Raw genomic sequence first — 17489 nt, forward strand, 5'->3', positions numbered from 1 at the left:
CTCACAGGCTGCCCCAGCAGCCCCCCTGCCAGCACCTCACCACTCAACCACTCACCCCTCAGAGTCCTTTTAAGTGCTATACCCCAAAACACACACTCTAAGGCACTGCTTTTCTGTCCATGATAACAACATGTATGTTTTAATATTTATGTTTTTGTGGTCACAGTACTGACTGGCTTCAGTGACCAAAGGACAGCAGATCCAGTATTTAGCTTTAAAGAGTTTTGGGCCTTCCACAGCTGCAAACACAGAACAGGGGTGACTGCTTAATAATGCATGTGGAATAAACAGATGTTGGCTGCCTGTCATCAGCAACAGTTGCAGGGGCAGTTACATGAGGTTAATCTGGTAAAACCCAATGCACAGGACCAGTGGAGACGTTTCTGACCCGAGTCCACGGGTGAGAGACCATCTGCCTTGTCCAAAGCAGGGGGAGGCAGAAACCCTGTGGGTTTTTTTCAAGTAGTGTTTTAATAACCTGTTCTCTTAAATTTTCTAGAGACTGAAGCCACAGTCAAGTGACAAAGAAGAGGTAGTTCCTGATGTACGAGGTCCATGTGCAGTCCCTGGTACCCAAGCTCTGCCACAGCAGCAGGGGCTTCCCCAGGACTCAGCCTGTCCGCAGTCTCGGGCCCAGTCACTGCAGTTAACTGCTCAGCCCGATAATACTGCGGGAAAAAGGCCTATGATATTGGACATATACTTGATGCAACTTTTTCTCCATGTGGAATGGCTTGTTTGAATATATCAGATGTTCAAATAGATGTCATTAGCATAGTATCTCTGAACAAAGCTCTTTCCTCTGCACTAAAGTTGTCCAGGTAATGGTAAAAAGTAATTTTGAAGGCTGATATTAAGTATAATTGAATGCATTCAGGGCACAAGTGCAAATCTCTTGAAGCTGTCATAAAGCATGCAAAACTACTTCTTTGGTGACAGTTTGTTGAGCACAAAAATGGAATTTGAAGAGCCTAAGCTATATATTTCAATTCAGTGAGATACTCAGCATATCTTACAATTCTGTTACTTTCTGTAGAAATGTCTCCTGAACACACAGATGATGTCATCTATATTATAAACATGGATACAATACTGCTTCTGTGTATATATGTGTATGTACAATATATACAGATTAGTAGCTAGGGTAAGATATTTATTTTGCACAATTTAAATACTTTCAAATTAGAGAGCAGCAGAAGTGTGGTTTTATACACTATATCTGGTTTAGTGCATATTGTTTCTAAAGTAAATAGCAGCATGTTTTCAAATAGCAAAATTGTAACCATGACCTCAATAGCAGCACGGACAGCTTCTCCAGATATTTGTTTTAGATAATTTGTTCATTCCCATATATTAAACGCTTGGGAACTTCTCAGTTTTGCTGATACAAGCATTTGTGGAGCTGTGTGTTACGGCTGCAAGCTAAAAACAAGCACAAGATGTCATGAATGTAGAGTATCTTTTTTTCTCTTTTTATATAGTGTAGTGCTGAGAAAATTCAGTTAGTGCTTGAGCTACCGCAGACTGGAAATCCCACACAGATTTAATTTCATATTATCACTGTTATTATAGAAGTAATTAAACATAGTTGTGAACAAAATCATTTCCTAATGACATGACACAAGGAATTTTTATTTTTGGATGGCTTATTTTTTTGTGAGCAGAATGCCATTATTATTTTTTCAAGAATGACAGAAAAATGCATGGAACCATGGACTGAAAAACTGTTGCTAAGGTGCTCTACAGCAGTGCATTCCTAAAACTCCAAAATAATTTTAGTTAGTAGCAGCACAAATGTTTTTTGAACAGATGAAAAATTTTATCATGAGCCTGCAAATGCTAGGAAGTGGTCACTTTGCTCACATATAAACTAAATGAGTAGTGTTTCCTAGGAATTTCTTAGGGACAAAATTCTTCACCTGTCTCATTTATAAAACATAATTGTAAAATAATAGACTTATTAAGTATCTGTTTCTGGTGGGCAAAGATGCCTATAAAATACTTGTGTTTTCAATCACAAGACAGTTTTTTAATAACAGAAGAATTGACCTGTAATTTCCTTGAAATTTTTTCACTAGATCTACTCTAAAACTGACTTGAAAACATACAGTTTATTGCACAACAGTTAAAGTATAAAAAAGGCACATTGTTTTGAAGCATTGTTAAGAACATGGGAACAAAACAATGAGGTTATATATATATATACTTAATCAATTAGTCAAGAAGCAATAAAGTCACGAGAATAGACCATTGTGATAAAATAACTGTCTCATTCTCATAAGTTTAATTTCTTGGTGTTGAGTTGATATTTATTTTTTATTGTTGCCTTTGGTGTTTAGATTGCAGCTTTATCTATCACTGTGGTCAACTTACTGAACATCTATTCCCTAAAAACAAAGCACATTTTGTTGAAATGGTTGTGACTAATATCTTGCCACTGATGACGTAAAATGTTTTGCATTATTATTCCATACAGGTAGTAATTTTCTGGGCTTAGTGAGCTGTTCTAAGGCTTTCACAACACTGACCTGTTCCTCCCTGAGTCTGTCCTGACCAAGTCTTTAATTTGGGAGGCTGAAGACCAAGCAGATCCAGGCTTCAAATGCCTCAGTTACCCTTCTGTAACACAAGTCTTTCCCCAACACAAGTTGCCATGATGATAAATTCATTCAAACTTTTCAGGTATTTACGTATTAGGAGAAGAAAGAAGGGATGAAATATAAATACAAAGATGAATAGATGCAGCCTTATTCCATACTCAGCCTTAAACTGAGCTCAGTTTAGGACAAGTATTGCTTTAATTAATTATTTCATTCCGTATGTGACTGCCTTGTAATCAGACACCAAACAGAGCTGTCAGCTCTCATGCTTTCTTTATGAGACTTTTCCACTTGGCCTCCATGTGCTATTTCCCAACCACAGTATCAGCATTACAAACACTTGCAAAGCAAGTCTCTGGCTCTGGACCGCAGACCAGAAAGAGCCACGATGCTGTTTAGTGCCGCAGGAGCGTTGGTGTCTCCTGGTGCAATCCCTGAACTCAAAGGCATCCTGAAGCACAGCCTATGGCCCCTGACTGGTCTTGTGTCTGCCACCAGCACACACAGAAGGCAAGAAATAAAATATTTCTATTTGCTTTTCATTCTTCCAAACCTGAAGTCACTTCCCACCACACCACCACAGTGAATATTTCAAGTAGCCATGTAGAAACAGAGTATATACTGGGAAATTAGTGAAGGGGAAAGGATAGAAATCAGGTTTGCTTAAAAGACCCATAAATACAAATGTGAAGAAAAACTGCCATTTTGGCCTTTTTTGAGGAATAGAATAGGAAGTAGGGAGACTAGCAACTGCAGGTATTTTACTGTATAACGGACACTGGGCTTCAGTAGAAAATTCTCCACTTATTCACTCATTTGTTAGGATAAGGGTGAACTAAACTAACTGCAAAATCATACAAGCATCTTAAAAGATGAGATTAGAGCTCAGTATAAAAACAAGACTCAGTATTCCACACATTTTAAGGGAAAATGCCTAAACCAAAAAGATTGCTTTAACTGATCATTGCAGTCTCTGTGCTTTTTGTTTTGTTTTGTTTTCATACTGACATCTACTTGATCTCAATGAAAATTCTGTATGCACAAGAAGTATGAGATTGGACCCATAAATAAAACCTTATTTGCTAACCAGGATACCTAAACAGTTATGGTAGAAATTGAACATAATGGGATCTATAAATATTTCATATAATCTCCAGCTAAGTGCCTAAGTAATGTCCTGCAGGCATAAGGGATGAAAAAAATACACACAAATAGATGTAGATGTGTGTGTATGGATACATGCACACATATACTTATGTGCTACTGATTTTATATTAGTCACACCACCTGTTGCCTAATCTTTTCAGGGTAGACAAATAGATTGGAACAAGGTTATAACTGCAATGACTACAGGTTAGCCAGCGAAGTTTATAAGTCTATAAGTACCAGATCATGTGAGGCCAAAAATCTACTGAATCATTCATGAGCAGAAAAATTCTATTACTAGATTTTTGTGTCTTCTTAGATAAAAATGAGGAAGGGAAAAATGAAAGTGGCTTTCATTTTGTGACAGTGGACTTGATTAGAATTATTCTACACACCACTAGCATACACTGACATTCAGCAAACACATAATTTCTCATCTACTGATATGAAATACCATCAGGAAAACAGAAGACATTATTTAAGGTGATTAAAGAGTAATAAGCTATAATATAAGCATGTACATTTTAGCTTACTGATAAAAAGAAATCTACCCGTACAGTCCACTAGGCAGTAGAGTAGCTTTTCAGAAGAAGTTGCTGATGCATCAACAAAGCTATGTTCAAAGTAGACCAGATGAAACACTTAAGTGGAGAGGATCATCTTGTAATTATAGTGCCTCTGAAATGGTCCCAATGGTCTTATTCAACCTTCTGATCTCTAAGTGTGGGATAAAGAGAACATGGCATTTGAGTGTGAACATCAAATGAACAGAAAGCCACCTGTAACACTAGGAGAGGAATGTTTTTCCAAAGTCAGCAGACATAGAGCAATTGTATTGCATCCATAACAAATCAGAAGATAGTAGTAGTAATTCAAAGCTGAATTATGTGGTTTCCTTCATCTAGAAAAATGCAGCCCTGCACAGGGTATTAATATCACTTCTCCAATTTATTAACTTTGTAAACAACCTGCATACTTGTTAAGAAAAACCTTCTCCAGTCTCATGTAAGGTGAGAGAGGCCTTGACTAGCTATACGATGACTTTCTGATACTCTCACAGTGCCACAAGGGAATATCAGCAGAGGCAATATGCACCTTCTCTCATGAAGAGGCTAGAGCCTCATGCCTCCAACATCTAAAACATAAAGGACTTCTCAAGACAGCATCCAGGCTGATTCAACAGCTATGCACAGACCAGATCTCACATGAGCTCTCCCACACACATGCCTATACATAAATACACACACACCTCTGCTTTCCTGCCTGCCTGCAAGGAGCTTCACTCCAGTACCTCTTAACCCCTCCCCTGTATTTTAAAAACAAAGGAATTCATACATTTTAAAGACACCTGTATGTAACTCTCACTCCCAGGCCAAAAGGCAATCCCAACTAACATCAACATGAGCACACATTTACAGGTTGTCCCTTTTCTGCACCTTCCCAAGAAATGAGGAACAGCAAACATGAGACCCAACTCAGCCATAGTGAGCACAAAGCCACATCCCACCAGCCTGAAGCCCCATCCACACTGTTGAAACACTCGAAAAAGGCTCAGTGGATCAATGTGAGACCTCCAAGAAGCACACAAAGCCCATGCTTTGCTGGAAGAATAGGAGGAGCCCCCTCACATACACCTGGGATGAGGATGGTGCATCAGGAGCTGCAGCTGTGCACAGTTACCAGCAAACGCAGGTGACAGCTCTGCTTCTTAACAGGCTGGGCTAGCCAGGGGAAAAACATGCACCCAGAAGTGCTCCCCTTTGCAAGAAGAAGAGGAGCAGCCCTATTGCATTTTCTGTTCCCTGATATACTCTTTGATTATTCTGAGATTATTCTATGAATCTATATTTTAAACTAAAGGAGAGGGGAGATTCAGGCTACACATGAGGAGGAAACATTTTACAATGAGGGTGGTAAAACATTGGCCCAGGTTGCCTAGAGAGGTGGTACATGCCCCATCCCTGGAAACATTCAAGGCCAGGCTGGACAGGGCTCTGAGCAACCTGATCTGGGTGAAGATGTCCCTGCTCATGGTGGCTGGGGGGTGGGGGTGTGGACTAGATGAGTTTTTAAGGTCCCTTCCAACACAACCTATTCTATGATTTGTATCTAAATGGCCTAAAATCAGCCAATGGCTATTTAGCAAGTGAATGTTTTTATCACATGATCTCAGCAATTATTTGAGCTTAATCTTGACAATTCCAAAGACACAGATATACTTTACGAAACCTTAAAGACAGAAGACTTTGGACAATAATGGTGTAACAAACAGCTCATCTTAAATAGAAATGAATTCCAATACTTGAAATATACCATGAGGTCCTGTAAGATAATGAATCAAAATCTTAGTGACTGCCTCCCACACACACTGTAAGGGAACAGCTCGCAAATGATACCAATGGAAATTATGCTGATAGCTGAATGTTCATTATTGTAAACATAATGACTTTCCTGTAGTCATCTCACCCAAATTCTAAAGGTTAACTTTCTTCAAGGGTCTTCTGACAGACTTCATGTTCCATAGAGTATTCAGAACACTGCAAAAATCAGCATCCACAGTTATTAACCATCAACTACAAACACACAGAAATTGCTAAGCTTCAAAAGGCTTTCTTCACAACTGGAATGAAAAATAAAATATGAAGGTAGTGGTGTATATTTACCTTGACATCACCCTTTATTTTTCTCAGAGAAAAAAAAAATAACAAAACCAAACCAACAAAAACAACAAAACAAAAAAACCCAAACAAATAAACATATATATATATATATATATATACTAAGAATAATAAAGAAATATAATGCAGTTAATTAAGCTGTCTACTTTTCAGTCCTGGTGGCTGGATAATGAAAATATTAATTCTTAGTTTAAGATCAAGGAAGACAACAGAATTTCATTCCCTGAAAAATGTTTGGTATTTCCATTTTCAGCTCACAAGTGCCACAGAATCTCTTACACATTACTGCTCTCCTATAGGGTGTAAGTAGCTTTCTTAATCATACATTAAATGCTCTGGCTGTTTATCCCAGAGCACTTGGTGTGCCAACTGGGTGAAAACCCAAACACTTTGACTGCAGTAAGTAGAGATAATGCACCACTATTATCTCAAACAATGTCACCAGAATATTTATGACCAAGACTTTTGTATTAAATGCCACCTGAAAGGCAACATATTTAGTAGCATTACTTCTAATACTGGTCTTTCTTACCACCATTTTGATTTAACGTTAAGGCAAACTGAAAATTGCCATGTCTTGAAAACATTTGCAGAGGAAATATCTGTATATTGCTCAGAATACGTTGTGCAGTGAGACTAATAGAATGAGACTGTTACAAGCACAGATTGCAGATAAAGGAAACAAACACATGATCAGCAGTTAAAAAGTTAGTGTTATGTGTTGAGTTTTTCATTCGTTTCCCCTTAAAACAAAATGATAACTGGAATAAAATTTTCAGTGTCTCTTAAAAAAAAAATGTAGACTGCTAGCTTCTCTTTACAGAACTCTTCTGCTAGAAGTATAACAGTGATTCAGGGAAATAATAAGCTGACACATGAGGCATGCAGAGCTGAACTGAAGTTTTCATTTTTTGCTGTTGCATTGAGCTGAACAATTAAATTTCCATTAGTAATTCAGTAAACTTAACCTGCTGGTCCACTCATAGACAATCCACTAGAAGTTCACGTTTTTTTCTAGCTGCACTATTTATTTCACCTTCTCTGACAAATACATAATTTCAACTCTATGGACTAAAACCACTAAAAGGACAAAACATCTTGTGATGTATCAGACTCATCCTTTCTCTTTTCTGATCAGGTGACTGTGGAAGTGTTTACTGCCTCAATGTGTCTCTATATGTAACTTAGTGTTCACGAGCAGTTACATATACAATGTAGCCATTCACTTGGCTTCATTGTGCATCACTTGCAGTAAATTCTGATCACTATTATGCTGAAAGATCCTCATGGAGCCAGAACTACAGTAAGAAATGAAAAGAGAAAGGAAAAAAAAAAAAAAAAAAGAATGAAGAATTAAAGAAGAAGTAAGAAAAAGAGGGAGAAGAAAACAGAAGTAAAAGATGCTCAACTAGAGGACCATAATAAAGTTTACAACACAAATTGGTAGAGTCTTAAACTTTATCTGTAAAACTGTTTAACTACGGTCCCTAAAATGTTCTCTAAGGGATACTATTGCCAATAATGGATACTTATAGACCATCTGGGTAAAATAAGTCAAGGAATTTTTCTCATACCTACACTGCAAGTTAATTATCTCTTCATTGATCTTCCTTCTGTTCCAGTCTGCTTCCCTTAAATGACTCCCTATGTTGTACAGCACAAAACAAACCATGCTTGAACCAGCAACTGTATTCATGGTCTTCTGCAGTGAAGGAACAGAAAAGGAAATTGTAAAACAGAACTAGTTAAATTTATCTGGAAAAGAAATCTCAGAGATCCCAAAGGAAGAATAGTCCAGTCTATTACCAGGCATCATCTTTCTTCCATTCCCTTTACAAAACCAGTCTGATAACCTGATAGTCTGTGAAAAGGTAACAGTATTTACCTTTGCTTGCAGTCAAATTTCTTCCAATCAGCTACATGGCATATTCCTAGAAATGGAAATATATATGTTATGTTATGTGTTTAATCCCAGGTGATTAGGTTTTAGGGGCTTTTCCCGTGTTTAAATTCTATACTAAATTTCAAAATCAAATATAAAAACAAGAAGAGAGTGTACCTAGAAAACTCAAACCTCAGCTCTAATTTATTTTAAATCTCAGAATTTCGAAGGTTTGCGATGTTATTTTGGAAGGCTTCAGACTGGAATTATTACAACAAAACTTTAGAATATTAGCCTGTAAAAAGGTTTTGACATTACTCAAATTCACTGTTTGGCCAATGAAAGTGAGCAATACTTTGCTATGGAAAATTAAATGTTGCATAATGTCCAAAAAAGTCAAAACCTTACACTTCAGCAAATCTGTTTGAAATCCTGTTGTGCTCCAGCAAATACCTGACTTTAAATTTGATAAATTTTATAAGAGGATTTCAAATTTTCATTCATTACTGTCATACAAAATTACGGCCTGAGTGACATCACTTTACATATAGAAGAGTAGTAATACAAATGATAATAATTTCATAGTGCTAATAATTTTTGAAAATACTTAATTACTCATATGAAAGACTTGGTGTTTCTCTGGATGATGCTGTTGCTTTCTTCAGCTTCTTTGTGCTCAAATTATAAGGCAACGTGCCAAAAAGCTTGATATAAAAGAATAAAAACCAAAGTCTGGATGCAGGTTTGGTCCTCTTGAAGCAGTGAACATCTGGCCCACGAAGTTTTACTTAAACTTAAGGAAACTGGTTCATGATTTCTTTTTTTCTATGTTGGGTTTGATTCCATTGTTGAATGCACAGCTAAGATGGAATCTACATCAAGCAAAACACTCAAGGCACTCCAATGTAATTGAAAAGTGAATCCACATATGGTCACAGAAACAGACATATCCTTCTCCATATTCAGCACCTTCTGGACACCTCACATCAATGTATGTCATTTCAATCATTTGCCACAATAGTGAAGGGGAGCTGGGGGCAGATTTGCAATTTTGAGAGCAACTGACTATTACATTTGGGATTAGGTAATGTCACAATAATAGCCCCCACTGCTCAGGGACTGGCTAGGCATCAGTCGGTTGCTTGTGAGCAGTTGTTTTCATTTGCATCACTTGTCATTCTTGTGTTTTATTTATCTCCCTTATTTTCCTTGTCGTTACAATTTAGTGGTAGTAGTAACACTAGTACCACTAGTATTCTATTTTCTTTCAACTATTAAACTGTTCTTATCTGTGTGGTGCTTAGCTGCCAGCTGGGGTTAAACCACAACATACCGGCACAACTGACCAGGAACCAGGAAACACGCTGGCTTGACTGTTGTCATAGGCTGAAATAACTAATGGGCACAGCCCAGCTTCCTCTGTTGACTCACAGCTTGGGTTTGCTTTGTCACAAGGAACAGGTAAACCCTCTGCATGCATAGGCACCGCTCGTAGGCGACTGCCCACAATGCGGCTGCTCGTGGATACAGACGCGTGTGTATGTATTGACCTTGGAAATTCTGCATTTTAATTCACCCAGGTGTTGGTTTGGCCTTTTTGTTTATTTTATTTTCTACCTTCTTTCTGTGATCTGGGAAACACATTGCTGCGTTGCCTCAAACCCCACCACTGCATTGCCTTATCATGCAATAAAGTTACAATCCAAATCTTGAGGGGAAAAAGCATTACTCTTCAATTTGATTACCATTTATTATTAAGTCAATACAGAGAATCACTTATGCTCAAATACCAGGAAATCACATATGGGGGAAACAGAAATGCACAGACCAAACGGAGAAGGACATTTCTCCTGAGTTATAACTTGGCACCAACGTGAATTGCAATGAATGGATCTTCAGCACTGTTGCTAATCTGGAAATTAGCCATCCCATCACCAGAAACGTACACCTGTGTTCCAGTACATCTGTTGCCCTCTTTGTCTCCAGAAATAACATCACAGTAGGTACCAGCAGGCAGGCCAGTTTGCAAATCGGTGTTCAGATGCCTATGTGAAAGTAAGTGAACGCTATTTAACCATTGTTTTCAAAACAGGCATTTTGCATTTTTAGACCTGATGCTACTCCCTTACTTTGTAGGACAATGTAAAGTGGGAGCTTGCAGACCCTATCCTGGCTTTGCTCCTTACGCTTCCATTTTGGCTCTGAAGACCTGACACGCACCTGCATGACTCTCGCTCAGGCTGTAGTGATTGCGCGCATCAGGAGAAGAGGACATTACCCTCCCCATCGGTATTGCTACAGAGGAACGCTACGCTTCCCTCTGGGGATGCCATCTTTCCCTCTGACTTACCAGTCATCATTGTTGAAAACGATGAAGCCTTTACTACCACGGCCAAAAGCTACTTGATTGCTGCCGTTGTCCCACCAGTTGGAGAAAGGCTGACCGTCCACCACATTACGGAAGACAACCATGTTCCTGAAAATGCAAGGAACGTCTGTCACTGTGGCTGCACGAGCTCTAAAGCCACCAGCAACACGAATCAAAGGAACTGCCTTTACTTCTTCTTCTTCCTCCACAGTCTCCTACCTTATTTGACGCCAGCGATGTTCACAAACCCAGTCGTTGCCACAGGTAGTGTCTGCATTGATCGTAACAGGCTTCGTGGTTCCATCTGAGTAGCTTGGGGGTCCAATCCAGTCATTGACGTCCTGTGATTGAAAAGAGAAGTTTAAAACTTCTTACTAGAAATACAGAGAGCCCGTCTCTGGAGAAAAGCAAGATGGAGCAACCAGTTTCCACCTGCTAGATTCAGCGTGGGACACAGAAATCACATAACAAATTTGCATGCACTGGACAGCTTCCCTGTCGCTGTTCTGATCCTTACTCACCACTAATATATCTTCAGCATCACAAGCTTACCTGTCCATTTACAAAAGATCTTGACCAGCGATAACTTGACATCACACGGGTGAACCCATATGGATGAGCAAGCATGAAACCAACTGCCATTTTATAAAGCCTGTTCGTTAGACAAACAAAAAAACAATCATGAGTTGTGGAAAGAGAAACCATGCCAGAAAACAGACAGACAAACAAGCAAAAGGAAGAAGCATCACCCAGACATGAGCAGCCTTTACCTGGCATCCCAGAAGGTTAGAATGGAAGCTCCGCCGGCGCCGTGCCCACGCTGGTTGTCGTGATTATCCACAAAGACCAGGGCTCTGTCAGAAGGCACAAAGCCCCAGCCTTCTCCCCAGTTCCTAGACAAAAACACAAATACTTGAAGCTACTCAGTCAACTGGAGCACCCAGCTTATTCCCAAAAAAGTCACAGGATCTTCATCCTTACTTTAAGTAGGACAGCTTTTCTCCGTTCCACTTGCGGATCACTGTCCCCAGTTTTGCACCGTATTTGAACTCTGTCACTCGGCCATTTCCAAAGTACTCACTGCTTGTGATCGGCTCTCCGCCCAAGTCAATTACCTGGTACAGGAATGAAAAACTGTGCATCTCTTCTTGTCTCACAGAGACAAAACATGCAGCCTACAGTCCTCAACATGAGCTCTTGCTTTACGCTGAGAGAAAACATACTAAAGTACGTTTATTTCTTCTGTGTAGATCAAGGCAAAGACATAGAATCATAAAATGTCCTGAGTTGGAAGGGACCCACAAGGATCATCGAGTCCAGCTCCCGCCCATGCATATGACAACCCCACGGTTCACACCATGTGTCTGAGCGTGTTGTCCAGTCTCTTCTTGAACACTGTCAGGCTTGGAGCCATGACACCTCCCTGTTCCAGTGCTCCACCACCCTCTGGGTGATGAACCTTTTCCTGATGTTCAACCTCAACCTCCCCTGGGACATCTTCCTGCCATTCCCTTGGGTTCTGTCATGGGTCACTAAAGAGAAGAGTTTAGCGCCTACTCTTCCTCCTACACTTGTGAGGAAGCTGCCAACTGGGATGAGGTTCCTCCTTAGTCTCCTGTTCTCCAGGATGAACAAACCAAGTGACTTTAGCCCCTCCCCAAATGGCTTCCGCTCCAAACCCTTCACCAACTTTGTAGCCCTCTGCTCGACACTCTCTAGTAGCTTAATATCTTTTTTATATTGTGGCACCCAGAACTGCACACAGTACTCCAGGTGAGATAAGTCGATATGATACGTGACGGACATGGGTAAAAACAAGACTGAGCAAAGAAAAAGTAAAGCTGAATGACAATCTGTTGTGGAGGCATTTTTAAAAAGCAAACTACTTATGTCTGCAATGCTGCTCCAAGGACATGGCTACCTCTTTCTGGGATAACGTTGGGTGAAGATGTATCGCTGCCATTCCTCTGCAGGAGGATGGTAAAACAGATACCAAAGACAAACATAAAGGAAAAATCATGGAGATTACCTCCTGGAAAATGAAAGGTCTCGTTCCTTCAGAAAACCATCTAGTATTTAGATTGTTCAGCTTGTCCAGAAATGCTTTTATGTCCCCAGGCCACATATGCTTGGCAGCATCAATTCGGAAGCCTGCTACACCAATATCGATGAGATGGTTCATGTAATCGGCAATTTTTGTGCGCACATAGTCCTTCTCCAGGGCCAGATCAAGAAGGCCAGACAAGCGACAGTCCCGAACCTAGGCGATAGGGAAGAAAAGAAAACAAACAGAGAGTTTTGAGGTGCCACTCTCTCAGCTTGTAAAACTTTGCAATGACATGTTTTCAGCTGTAAAATCAATTCTGTTTGGATATCTAACGGGCACAGAAGAGAGTTATGCCAAGGTCTGCACCAAGATACTGGTATATCTACTATACAGCTCCATACGTAAGTTAGGACAGTTGGGGAAGGATAGCAGCTCCTGTGCAGATGTCATCAGAACTGAAGATGAGAAACAGCATGGTGTATCATTGCAAAGTGGTCTAAGGAAGAACATTAACCTTGAGAAAGAACTGCCACACATCCCATTGACAAAAAACAGTTGCTCTACTAGGCTACTGCCTTGCACTGCTCTGAATGTTGCAAGGGGACTCTTGTCAAGATCAGCTGAATTTACAAGCTACAAGAAAGAGGTCACCAGCTGCGCTGAGTACACTGGGCTCAGTTCAGGAGCAAACTCCTGCACATGCCCACTTGAAATATGTCGGGAGGGTTCTTGATTTCTTAGTGCTTAGAATATTTTTGCACCATGGGTATCTATCTTTTCTGTACCTACAGTCTCTACTTCATTCAGCTGTCAGGTTACTAAGTACAGGTTCTGTGAGCAACTACTATCAGCTTAAAAAAAAAGAGAGAGAAAAGAAAAGAAAAAAAAGAAAAAAAGGGAAGGGAAGGGAAGGGAAGGGAAGGGAAGGGAAGGGAAGGGAAGGGAAGGGAAGGGAAGGGAAGGGAAGGGAAGGGAAGGGAAGGGAAGGGAAGGGGAAAGGGAAAGGGAAAGGGAAAGGGAAAGGGAAAGGGAAGGGGAAAGGGAAGGGGAAAGGGAAGGGGAAAGGGAAGGGGAAGGGGAAAGGGAAGGGAAAGGGGAAAGGGAAGGGGAAAGGGAAGGAGAAAGGGAAGAAAAGGAAATAAAAAGGCAAACTTTTGCCAGAGAAACTTACCTGATATATATCACCGTAATTCTGAATTTCTCCATTTCCAGTGTGACATTTGCCATCATTGAAATCCCAGCCTGAGTACGGCACAGCTGGAAAATCTTCACTCCCAGCATTAAAATAGCTCCCACAGGTGGAATGGGTGCCTGAGCCACCTGCAGACCCACACATGTGGTTGACAACAGCATCCACATAAATACGAACCTGGAAAAGAAATAACTGCATTTCAGTATGTCTCGTCAGGATGGCAAAGTGAGAGCCAGAGCTTTAGAACATCCCTTTCCATTTGACCTTTTTCCCCTTCACTTTGCTCTCAGTTTATGCCTCCTTTGAGGACAGCAGCAGTAACCTCCCCTCTGCTGGAACAGCACTTCTTGCTGTATCGGATGCCGAAATTCAAGACACTTACCCCAACGTTGTTGCATCTGCTCACCATGTCCCTGAATTCATCTTCGTTTCCCGATCGGGTACAGATCTTGTAGCTGATGGGCTGGTATCTTTCCCACCAGGGTCTGTAAGGGCTAGTAATGACAATATTTTCATTTGGAGGAGAAACCTGCAGACAAAATGATGTACTCTGATCAGAAATCCACTGGTTTTATTTCAACATTTTAAGGGCAAAATCTGCTAGAGACACAATATCTATCTTTCATTGGCCCTGCAGGGTCTAGGGTTGCGTCTAGCAGCAGCCACTACTTTCCATCCCCCACTTTCCAGCAGCAAAGTTACTTGCAGCCGGCTGTCTCCGAATCAGGCATTTTGATTTACTAGTTGAATGCTACAATGCCACTTTTCTACCTACTTACAGGAAACAACTTACCTGAACTCCTCCAAATCCATAAGGAGCTAAATAGCGTTCACACTCAAGAGCAATGTCGGCCCAGCGCCATTCAAAGAGATGTACGATAGATGTCGTCCCGGCCTGAACGTTGGGGTTGTACTGACCCCAGCACACCCCCACAGCTGCGAGCAGCAGAAGGACTTGCATGGTGCCTTCAGTATAAAGCTGTGGTCTCTCCACTGCCAATTTATACTCCTGCAGGATGACAAAGTTCCTACTGCAGCCGTCAAAATTCACACAGATCAACGCTATCAGTTCTGATGTGGCTAGCTAGCTCATTATCATTCTTCTGTTTTGTTTCTTCCTGGATTGCCCAACAGCTGAAGATAAAGTATCTTTTCACAACGATAATAACTTATCACAAACCAAGCCGTCTGTGAGCAGGGCACCCAAACTCAGAATTCTACTCTTTCCAACCACATAAGCAAAGATACTTCATCAAAACTATCCCAAAACGTAACACACAGACCCTCAAAGGGGGCTCTGGAAAGTAAAAGGAAAGGAGGGTGATTAAGAGACAGCGGGACATCTAACCGCTCTACGAGAATGAAGGTGTGTGCCAGCATTCAGAGGCATCAAGCTCTCAGGATTAGTCGCAGCTCGGTCCACAGTACCTGATCAGCCACTCTCAGGCAATAGCAGATGTATCACACAACACCTCCTGGGTCTTCACCAGGCAAATCACATTGGTAACCAGAAACTGACACCTTATCATGCTTGCAGTTCTCCCAGTGTCATTGTCCAGTCCCTGCTGGGAGCTGCTATCAGTTTTCTTCACATGGTCGTGCAGAGCAACTGTTGCATTGCCTGATTGAAAGTGACCAGAGCTGCAAGTGTTTGCCTCTCCAACAGGGACTCTGCACCACGTTTCATCTCACCTTAGACGACCGACAATTCATCTGAGTCGAGGAAGGAAACCCAAAAGCAGAGGTAAAGTGACACTGCAGATGAGGTTGAGCTGCCTGACATAAAAGCAAATTGAAGGCCAGAGCTGTTGCCCAAGTCCCTTCTGGCTTTTCCTACAATCTCCTCCCTCAAAAAAAAAAAAAAACAAAAACCTCCTGACTTTGGCCTCTGACATAATTTCATGTCTTCGTTTGGAACTGACTCACAGGATCAATGTCTCGGGAACAACATTCCATGAATAAGCTTGAGTCCCACTCAAGAACACTCGGAGAGAACACAAAGGCCAGAAAACCCCTGACGTTTGATGAACACCTGTGAGAAAAACAAAAAGCCCACAAAATGGCACATCCACTCCAAGAGAAAAGAAACCTCAGTTCACTTTGTACCTGAACTGCCTCTAGTGTGTTCTCTCTGAAACTACCCAGGCCACTGATTATGTCACATGCATCCTTCTCTTACCCAGAATTTCTCTTCAAGGACAAAACGCAGAAACAGGTCCCATTTGCCCACCTGTTCATTTTCATATCACACACCTTATCCAAGGTCTCTTTTTCCACTACAACAATGAAATAGTAAATTACTCAAAATGACCTTGCCTGCTCGCCAACAGCAAAGAACCAGTGAGTTCACTGCACCTTGTGACTACCAACTCAGCGAGAACGAGCCCCCCCATTCCTCGGCATTACCGAGAGCAACCAAACGTGCCTGAGGCCAACCACCCTCTCCATTCTCCAAGGGGTTGCACTGATGTGATGGCACGTCACTGCATAACGCTCAGTTTCACTGACACGTGCTTTCCACTGAAATACCCTGCTATCAGCCAAGGAGAGTAAGCACCCATCCTTGATGGCCAACCCACTGGCAAGGGGACTGGGAGCCCTCACATGACAAGCTATTCAGCAGCTCAAGCGGAAGAGGCTGCAGTGTTTTAGCGTGCTGAGGAAACGCACGAGGGCAGGAGAGGAGGTGGTCTTGCAGCACTGATGGTTTATGAGCCTCTCTGAAGTAAAACCCCAAGCAGAAAGTCTTCAACGTACAGTTTCTGACACGGCATCTCTTTTGGTACGTTAAAAAAGTCAGGTGCCTAACAAATTGCTTCTGATTTTCAGGGGACTTTGTTTTGAAATCCCTTGTTTTACGTCATTTCATCCCCCAGTGTCCTTGGACACCTGGTTGTGAAGCACTGGAGCATGTGGGTTCTAGCTACGGAAATAAGACCCTTTCATTTGCAAGCTTTTACACTGCAAACCTAAAAAAGGAGGCCCACCCCTATGCTTCCCTGTGTGGTTATAGTACAGACCTGTCAATCAAAGACACAACCAACACCCTGCTGCAAAGGCAGCGTTGTCCTAATACACTGGTGCGGCATCAATGTGTACACAAGGCCTACCCACACGTGACCAACACACCCCTCCAAAGCAAGAAGGCTCAGAGGAGACAGGCAAGAGTGACTGGCCCTTGCAGCTCAGGGAATAACACAGGCTGTGACTGTCCACAGGTGTTGCAAGGAATGCTGACTTTATTTCATCAAAAAGGAGAGCTGGAGTGTGGCCTTTTAGATAAGCAGCTGTGGCAGCTGAGTGCCTCAGCTGGTCGTGTATCTGTTTGTCCCTGAGGTCATTCAAAGAGTGTGAATGGCCCCCAGTTTACCCAGACCAGCACAGGGAGGAGCACACACGTTCACTGCATCAGATGTCACGCTTTTATATCAGCTTTCCTAAAAATTGATTCAAGGAATGTTCCAGCACAACATGGATGTGAATCCATCCCTCTGCCACCCCAGCTTGCTCAGACAAGTGGAGCCGGTCTGTGTCAGAGTGGCAGGAGGGGTCCCTCTGTCCTGATCCTGGGGCCAA

The 17489-nt window shown here is 41.6% G+C and overlaps 1 protein-coding gene across 1 annotated transcript; it reads right to left on the minus strand.

Moving 5' to 3' along the window:
• Positions 1-10037: 10037 nt before the first annotated feature.
• On the minus strand, positions 10038-14922 carry LOC102086952 (pancreatic alpha-amylase). Its single transcript, XM_021293524.2, has 10 exons — positions 14707-14922; positions 14296-14442; positions 13893-14090; positions 12704-12934; positions 11656-11789; positions 11445-11567; positions 11227-11326; positions 10894-11015; positions 10657-10782; positions 10038-10351 (listed from the first exon to the last, which is right to left on the minus strand). Exons 1-10 carry the CDS (start codon positions 14872-14874, stop codon positions 10162-10164), a joined length of 1539 nt encoding a protein of 512 aa, XP_021149199.2. The 5' UTR covers positions 14875-14922; the 3' UTR covers positions 10038-10161.
• Between the last annotated feature and the right edge of the window lie 2567 nt (positions 14923-17489).

Source organism: Columba livia, chromosome 8 (assembly GCF_036013475.1).
Source record: "Columba livia isolate bColLiv1 breed racing homer chromosome 8, bColLiv1.pat.W.v2, whole genome shotgun sequence".
Classification (NCBI taxonomy): domain Eukaryota; kingdom Metazoa; phylum Chordata; class Aves; order Columbiformes; family Columbidae; genus Columba; species Columba livia.

Bases quoted from the DNA above. Each gene is read 5' to 3' on its own strand.
- LOC102086952 (XM_021293524.2), bottom strand. From the start codon at position 14,874: ATGCAAGTCCTTCTGCTGCTCGCAGCTGTGGGGGTGTGCTGGGGTCAG. The intron at 14,091-14,295 runs GTAAGTGTCTTG...TTTCTTTTCCAG, and splicing joins GCAGATGCAACAACGTTGGG to GTTCGTATTTATGTGGATGC. The intron at 11,327-11,444 runs GTAAAGGCTGCT...TCTAACGAACAG, and splicing joins CTAACCTTCTGGGATGCCAG to GCTTTATAAAATGGCAGTTG.